Source organism: Myotis lucifugus, unplaced genomic scaffold (assembly GCF_000147115.1).
Source record: "Myotis lucifugus unplaced genomic scaffold, Myoluc2.0 scaffold_208, whole genome shotgun sequence".
NCBI classification, from domain to species: Eukaryota; Metazoa; Chordata; class Mammalia; order Chiroptera; family Vespertilionidae; genus Myotis; species Myotis lucifugus.
Genome location: NW_005871256.1, coordinates 329,511 through 337,710, shown reverse-complemented (window position 1 = coordinate 337,710; position 8,200 = coordinate 329,511). Strand labels below are relative to the sequence as shown.

The following is an 8,200-nucleotide window of genomic DNA, read 5'->3' as shown; positions in this document are numbered from 1 at the left end:
CGGGTCCTATCATTTACATCCCCTCCACTGCTTATTTAAGGTGAGGAATAACAATAGCAGACATAATTCCTGGTGTGCCCAGTTGAAGTAACAAGGGGCAAAAGTCTGAAAGGAAGAGAGGATAGTGGTGGCAGCCATGTTTTTGTATCAATTGTGGCTACAAAAAAAAAAAAAAAAATCAGGCCATAAAGTCTTATGTAGTGTATGATACCACCCAGCTCTCAGGATGTAGTATCACTGAGGTTAAACATTGCAAGGTTTGGATTCAGAAAACCTGTGTTCAAATCCTCCTTTTCTGCCTCTAGCTATGTGATCAGGGCAACAAACGTTGGGCCTCCATTTCTGCATTTGTAAAATAGCAATTATAATAGTATCTGCTTTTTAGATTGTTGTAACGTAGTGTGTGTAGTTTTTAGCAGCATGCCTGGTACATTCCAATTCTTATTGCTAGTTGTTGTTGTCATTATTATTATTATTATTGACAATATTGAACACCTGGAAGGAAATCCGCATATGTAAAAAAGAATTTAGAGAAACAATTTCCCATTATTTCCCAATTTTCTAAAATAACCATGCGTTGCTATTAACATTAGAAGGGGGGAAAAAGAACCCGAAAACACTTCTGAATAATAGACATTTGACTAATTCATTGTTTCCTGATTCCCCCGCATCATATTGTCCAAGGAGGCCGAGGGAGTGCAGGTTAAAAAGCACAGATTCCTAAGCCCCGACCCAGAACACGTGGATGAGTATCTCTAAGGGATGAACCTGTTAATCTACCCCTTTAATCAGCCCCGCGGATGATTCTTATCATCAGGCACCTAGGGGGATGCTCATTTACAGCAAGGGTTGCAGTGATGGACAGAAAGCCCCCCGCCTGCTTGTTGCGGAAATCACGACGGCCTACGCCTACAAATCCCATACTGCTCCGCAACTGCCCGCGAGCGGGTCCGAGGCCTGCCGGGAGTTGTAGTTCCGGCCCGCCCGCCTTCTTCCTGTAAGAACGCCGGAGATGAGTGCTGCAAACCTCCCGCCCCACAAGGCCTATGCCAAAGGTGACGTCATCGGAGGAGCGCCCGGGATGGAGCGGGCGGCGTTGGCCGCTTATTCCACCACCTCCGCAGCCTCAGAACCTGCCTCCTCCACCTCTTTCTCCGCCTCCGCCCCCCGTTTCCCCGCTGCTGCCCTCTCCTCCCCATCTTCCTTCTCCCCCGCCGCCGCGGGTTCCGGTCCCGCTTCTCCGCCACCTCTGCCCGACCTCTGCCCCTGAGAAGCAGCCGCATTGGGTCTCCCTCGCGGGCCCGGGGCGCAGGCATGGCGGGACGGCGGCGGCGGGGTCGCGGGGAGCGGCGGCGCGGGCCCGGCCTCGTCGGGGGCGGGGACGGCCGGGGCGGGCGGCGGGGGGAGCGGCGGCCCCATCAACCCGGCCTCGCTGCCTCCCGGGGACCCTCAGCTCATCGCGCTCATCGTGGAGCAACTCAAGAGCCGCGGCCTGTTTGACAGCTTCCGCCGGGACTGCCTGGCCGACGTGGACACCAAGGTACTGAGGCCGCCTGGACCGAACGGGACCGGGCCCGGGACCGGCGGAGGCCGCCCGGGTAGCAGCTTTGCATTTCCAAAGCCGAGAGGAAAACAAAAGATGCATCTGAAAATCCCAGCGGGGAGGTTAGGCCGCTGGGGGCAGCACCGGGCGCCTGCGGAGCGATGCGCACGTGGGTCGGGCTCCCAGCCCCGCCGGTGAGCTGTGCGATGGAGCCCGGTCCGGGGCTTCTCCGAACTTGGGGTTTCGGTACTGGTGCTAGAGCCTGCACCCTCGCTTTGCCCAGAATGGGAGTCTGTAAGCCTCTCTAACAAACCTCGCCGTGTTCGTAGCGGGGAAAGCCAGGTAAACAAGCGAGGAAGGTGTGGGCGCCCTCACCGGAGCTGCCGGTTCCCTGTTCTCAGCTCCGCGAGGCGGACTTCGCGCACGCGGCTGCGTGAAGGCACCTGGCGGAGAGCCGGCACCCTGCTCTGTGCTCCCTCGCTGGCCAAAGGGCATCTGGTGCCTATTTTCCATCCTCATGCCATAGGTCAACTCCCAATAAAATGCTCCCTCACTTGACCTGGCTGCCAAGGTCCTCCCTTTGGTTACTAGCAGCTCCTGAGTGTGTCTTACTCTAGCCTCCGCCCTTTTATCTTCCTCCGCCAGGAAGGGACTCTCTCAGCTCCAGTTTTTAAAAAAAAATCCCAGGGAATGTTTGCATTGCCTGCCTTAGCGTGGGTCAGCCGCCCGCTGCTGTGGCCGGGAACGCGGCGCCCACTGCCCTACTCTGGTCTAGACGGGAAGGTGGGCGCCAGGAAAAAGGAGCTGCTAGGCAGATAATACCTGAGAATTTTAACTCCATCGTCTCCCTGCCTTCCAGAGTCTTTGTGTCTGTGAGTCCGTTTTCTTGGCCTGTTGGAAGAGTCCACTCGTGGAGTGGAGGCCTGCTGATGCTTTTGGCGTTTCATTTATCTGGTTGTGAGCAAACTTTGGCCACAGTGACACTACGTATTAAACCAAATCTGTGTGGCTTATCACAAGCATTTGTTCTGCTATAGGGCTGTGTGTCCCCAGAGCTCAGCTGGTCTGGGTAGGTGTTAGCTGGTGACCCAGCTCTAGGCTGCAGGTTGCCAAGGCTGGGATCTAGCTATGGGTTAGGGTTAGGTCTGCAGCACGTATACTCATTCTAAGTCCCAGACTAAAGGTCCAGGGGCTGCCGAGGACATGGGTGTCCTGGAGGGTCATCGGGGCACGAGAGCCACTAAGATTCCATTGACCAGAGCAAATCAGGGCGCTAAGCTCGGCACCACTGGGGGAGGGGCGAGCGGTGCACGGATTACACCTGGTTTGGAGAGGAGCAGCTGGCGGTGCCAGCCGTTTCTGGAGGCTCAGAGCTTGCATTCCTTGTGTTCACCAAGTCTCTCTCGTTTTGTTCTGACGCAGCTGGTCTAGAATCAGTAAGGGCCTCTCCGCTCCTTTTTGGATATTCTGTGCCTCCCCCAGTGTTCCGTGGGCTTTGACTTCAGTCACGTTCCTGTGTCCGGCTGAGGGTGGGGGGCCCTTCGCTGGGAGCAAAGGCTTTCCTGAGCCTTGTTGCTGAGAACACCCCGAGAGCGAGGTGGGCGGGAACAGCCGTTTTCCAGTTGGCAATGACTTCGAGTCAGGTTGTGGGGCTCGTTGAAGTCAAAGAGCTGGTAAGCGATGGAGCCGGCCTAGAACCCAGCCCTTTGGTTCGGAAAGAGCCTGGGTCTGGCCTGTGGGCAAGCTGTTAACTTTGTCTCAGCCTAAATTCCCCCCCTAAAGGGGGCAGGCGCGGGCTCATAGGCCCCCCTGCCAGAGAGTTACTGGAAACGTGAGTGCGATAACAAAGCATCTGGCCCGGGCCCGCCGTGAGGAAGCGGGCACTCGTTGGCATTAACTCGCGCTCTGCCTGCTGCACGACCATAGAATGCAGTGAAGAACCTGAAAGTCCGTGTCTGTGAAAGCCGTGTTCTGAACGACGTGACCAAGTGTCGGTGCGTGTAACTGCTGACCTTGCCCTTCTTTCTGACCTTGTAGCCAGCGTACCAGAACCTGAGGCAGAAAGTGGATAATTTTGTGTCAACACATCTGGACAAGCAGGAGTGGAACCCGACGATGAACAAGAACCAGCTGCGGAACGGCCTGCGCCAGAGCGTGGTTCAGTAAGTACGCGGGACTGAGAGCGAGAGGCGGTAACGCGGGGCCGACACGTGGAGGCCGGTGAGGTCACTGTCCGGTCCAGGTGGACGGCGGCTCCATAGGAGCTGCAGCAGACTGCTCCTTTATTAAAACTCACGTTCAAGGACGCGCAGAACTCGGCTGAAATTCTTGCTGGTTTCTCCACCTGCGGAGGCTTCCTGTGCACATCCCTACGGTGCATCCAAAGTCACTCCAGCTGGGTTGGGCACGGAGATATTTTTCCATTGATTTTTAGAGAGAGTGGGAGAGAGAGGGAAAGACAGAGAGAAACATCGGTGTGAGAGAAACACATTGATTGGTTGCCTCCTGCACGCGCCCTAACCAGGGCCTGGGCCAGGGAGGAGCCTGCAACCCAGGTACGTGACCTTGACTGGAATCAAACCCAGGACTCTTAGGTCTGCGTCCGACACTATCCACTGAGCCAAGCCGGTAGGGCTGTCTGTGATTCTTGTTAACATTTTGAATTTGAGGCAAATTCTAATGCCATTCTGGAATGAAGATTTGCTACTTGGGCCTGGAGTGTTGTCACCAGTGAGACCCTGCAGCCCCAGCACCGGCCGCTGGCTGGCCGTTCAGGCCCAGAAGCTGGGTCCCAGGTCCACAGCGTGGAAGGCTTCGCAGGCATCGGGCTCTGCTGTTGAACCTAATTGTGACCAAGCCTTTCTCTACGTGGTATCTGCCCATTTCCCTGCTGCGTTAGGCTCCATCTCCAGGAAAGCGAGCCGCTCTGGCTTCCCCTGATCAGGCGGCCACACCTGTGAATCTGCCGGAGGTGGGGTGCAGTGGGAAAGTGATGAGCTTGTGACTAGGGAGGGGTGCCTGGCGCGACACACGGTGTCTCGAGCTCCGCTTGGAGGGCACGCGCTGCCTGACGCGGTCTCCCTGAGGGTGCCCGGCTCTAATGGCGATGTGTTACACCCAGGCTTCCTGTCGATAAGCTGTCCCCCACTCACCCCTCCACCCCCCCAGGCCAGGGCGCACTTTGCCACCACTCAGCCTCAGGGCCCAGGGCCTGTGTCTCGTCTCACTGGTCGCTGTGGCGTCCTCTCGTTCGTTTCCTGGCCCCTCTGCCCAGTCACTGCAGGACCTGTTCTACCCAAGCAAAGGCTTGCCTGGCCCAAGCGCGCTCACGTCTAAAGGAAGAGAAGTAGAGCTTCCCATGTGCTCTTGGTATTCGCATATTTCAGTCCTTGGGAAACACTTTGGTTTGAACCTCCATGGGCTCTTTTCCAAACTTTTCAAATGTGATGTGTTTCCTGTCACCATATCTTTCTCATTACGTGCCAAAAATTTTGGCTAATTTTTGCTCTACTCATAAAGGAGTTGGGGTGGATTTTAGCCCCTTAGGAGCTCAGAACCAGTTTGTTTCCTGTTTACAAGTCCCTAGTGTGTGTGCTAGGTCACAGCCACAGCCGCGGGCCCCGGGGGACTGTGGGACGTGCATTGGCTGGAGTAGCCAGGTTGCTGCGGGAGGCTCCTGCTTCCGTCAGAGAACAGACGTGAAGGAGATGGAGCCGCGGGGGAGGCTCGCGGGCTCTGGCAGCACGATGACGGTTTCAGCTCTGCCCGTCACCAAGTCCCTTTCACTCTCTGGGTCAGGCCTTTGCGCGTGGTCCCTGCACAGGGCGGAGGTGGCAGTGGAGGAGACTGAGTCAGGCGCGATGGTAGCTTCTGGTGGGGAGCTGCTGCTCTAAAGTGGAAACACAGCAACTTGAACTCTGAGCTAATGGGTCTCCTTGGAAAGAACTCCCTGGAGTAGCTGCAGCTTTGACCAGGGGGGTGTTTGCTGGGCTCCCACATGACACTGCTGGGGACGAAAGGTCTCAGAGTGACTGAGTAACAATGATCTCTGTGTCTCCACAAGGTCAGGGATGTTGGAAGCTGGAGTGGACAGAATCATTTCTCAGGTGGTGGATCCCAAACTGAACCACATCTTCAGGCCACAGATAGAGCGAGCCATCCATGAGTTCCTGGCGGCCAAGAAGAAAGAAGCCGCTCCAGCGCCCCCGCCAGAGCCGGAGAGCCAGGACGCCTCGGGCCCCGCCCAGGACGCCTCCTAAGGTCCGTATTGTGCTAGTGCAGCCAGTCGTCTCTGACTTACAGACAGCGAGTGGGTGATGGAGGGGAGCCGTCACTGGGGAGCCGTCTTGTCTGCAGAGAAGTATGAGCAGATGGGCCTCACCAACAACCACTTAGTCCTTTCACTGCGCGCTGAGGAGTAGCGTCTTCCCGAGTCAGTGAGGAGTCTGTGCCCCGGAGCCCAGGGTCCCAGCTGCGAGGAGGCGCTGCCTTAGGCACCCGCTGGGGTGGCTGGGGTGCCCCAGGGAAATTCAAATGAGAGTCCCTGCTTTTCTGAAATTGCTTAAATGTGGGTTTGCAATTTGGATATAAAATCAAGCAGTGCATTCAAAGGCGGCCTCGCCCTAAATGGGCTGAAGTCTGCTTGAAACGCTGCTGGCTGTCCTGTGGTTAAAGGGAACTGCGTGCCACTGTCAGTTACCAGGGCTCTTCTGGGCAGCGCACCCTCTTTATTACCTTTGGGACTGAATGTTTAAAATCGTCTGTGGATGCACAAAGCACTGCTCCTTCAGGGTCTGAGCTGTGGCAGCAGTGGACTTGCACTTGGCCGTTGTTGGGGACCCCTGGACTTCCTCGCCCTCACTCTGCTTCAGGTCCTGTTTGTAAGGTTCCTCGGGGTGTCTGTTATTTTTGAGAAGCATCAGCGAATGAACAAGCGGGAGCACCAGGCTCGCATGGGGCACTTGGGCAAGAGCAGAGCTGCCTTTGGTGCCCATGTGGGAGCCACCATGCCACGGGCGTAAACAGTCCCCTCACGCCCTCCTGGTCTAACTAAATTCCTTTAGGAACAGAAACCTCGGTCAGTGTCATCTCATCAGTAAGCATTTTGATAGACTCTCTTCTTTTTAGACGATGCCTGGCATCTTCTGGAAGCTCCACTGAACAGTGGTGAAGTGGACTCAGTTCATAACGGTACGGCTTCAGACGGAGACAGGCCAAGGTCGTCGCTGATTTCACCTTTGACTTTGGGCTGTGGTCCACGCTGATCGGGGAGCAAGTTTGGCGGCAGGAATGCTGGCCTGTGTGCCCCTGCCACATGGCCAGCCCGTCCCAGGGACCACACCAGCAGACACTACAGAGAACTAAAGAAACACTACATCAACCAGGGTTGTCCTGAAACAGACCTTTATACTTGAACTTGGACTCTGCGTGTGGGCTCTAGGGTTTGTGCTCGGGGGAAAACAAAAGCTGCAATGGAGGAAGGTGAGCGGTCCCACGGGGGCAGCTCCTGGGAAGGGCCGCGGTGAGCTGGGAGGGGTCTGTGGCCGGGCTTGTTGGCATTGCTTCTCAGAGTTGCAGACTAGAGTGTACAAGCCGTGCGCATCGAACGGCTTTAAAGTTGTTGTGACCCTCTTGTGCGTGAACCTTGTCGCTTCAGTGTCCTTTCCCCGAAGCGGCGACCAGCGCGACCCCACAATGCAGGTCACCCCGACACTAGTAAAGGGAAGGTTTGCAGGCTCCCTGTCCAGGGCTGGTTCCTGCCCTGCCAGGATAGGAGGTCTTGGGTGTGTTTATTGTATTCTCATGTTTGCGTTTTTAGAAAGTGGATGGTTAATAAATAGCCTAAGTTTTATAATAAAATCATTTGATACTCTTACTCTGAGGCTCCCACTAAATCTTAGACCCCAGGTCCGAAAGGTAAACCTTCCCCCGCCCACGTGTCACTCCTGTGCACAGCGCGTGACGTCGGCGGGGAAGGGTCGGAAGAAGTAACGTGAACTGTCGTCGCCCTGAAGCCGCAGGCGCAGGTGGACGTGGTGGGCAGGTCCTCCCCTCCCCTGGACCAGTTAGTGCTGGTCTGCACCTGAGGGCACTGCCTTATCTTCATGTTTCTCAGACTTGAAAGTGCAGGAGGATCACCCAGGAATCTTGGAAAAATGCAAATTCTAGTGAAAAATTTCTGGGTCGGATCTGGGCGTGTGTCTAACAAGCTGGTGATGCTGAGGCTGCTGGTGCTCTGCAGCACAGTGCCCCCCCCCCCCCCCCCCCTGCCCTGGGTCTTCGGTTCTTAGTTGAGTCCGCTACTGGATATTATTAACCTAATAACCTATCACCTGCAGAAATCCTAACTTAACATCATCAATCGGTTCTCGGAAACTATAACATGAAGCAAAACGAAATATGGCAAAATCCGTCCTACCATCGGCTAATTGGTATACACAAGAGCTTAGTTCCCATGGCATCCTGGTCACAGAAACATCACCAAACTTCTACATAAAAGACCCAAAACACTGCTAATATTAAAGAAACAAATGCGAGCTATATGTACCTTTAAAAATGATGAACAGAAGCAAGACCATTATTTCCCAACCTGCTTATTCTAGTCCAGGGTCGGCCACAGGTGGCCAGTGTCCTGGCAGCTTGGAGGCAGCCCCGCCC

General features: G+C 55.5%; 1 protein-coding gene across 1 annotated transcript; it reads left to right on the top strand.

Annotated features, from left to right (window-relative positions):
- Window positions 1-1,012: 1,012 nt before the first annotated feature.
- BOD1 (biorientation of chromosomes in cell division 1) lies at window positions 1,013-7,418 on the top strand. Its single transcript, XM_014463381.2, has 5 exons — window positions 1,013-1,223; window positions 1,275-1,540; window positions 3,581-3,705; window positions 5,607-5,803; window positions 6,671-7,418. Exons 1-4 carry the CDS (start codon window positions 1,013-1,015, stop codon window positions 5,800-5,802), a joined length of 798 nt encoding a protein of 265 aa, XP_014318867.1. The 3' UTR covers window position 5,803; window positions 6,671-7,418.
- The last annotated feature ends 782 nt before the right edge of the window (window positions 7,419-8,200 follow it).

Coding starts and splice junctions, on each gene's coding strand:
- BOD1 (XM_014463381.2), top strand. CDS start 1,013: ATGAGTGCTGCAAACCTCCCGCCCCACAAGGCCTATGCCAAAGGTGAC. Junction 1,224..1,274: donor CTTCTCCCCCGCCGCCGCGG/GTTCCGGTCCCG, acceptor GCCCCTGAGAAG/CAGCCGCATTGGGTCTCCCT. Junction 1,541..3,580: donor TGGCCGACGTGGACACCAAG/GTACTGAGGCCG, acceptor CTGACCTTGTAG/CCAGCGTACCAGAACCTGAG.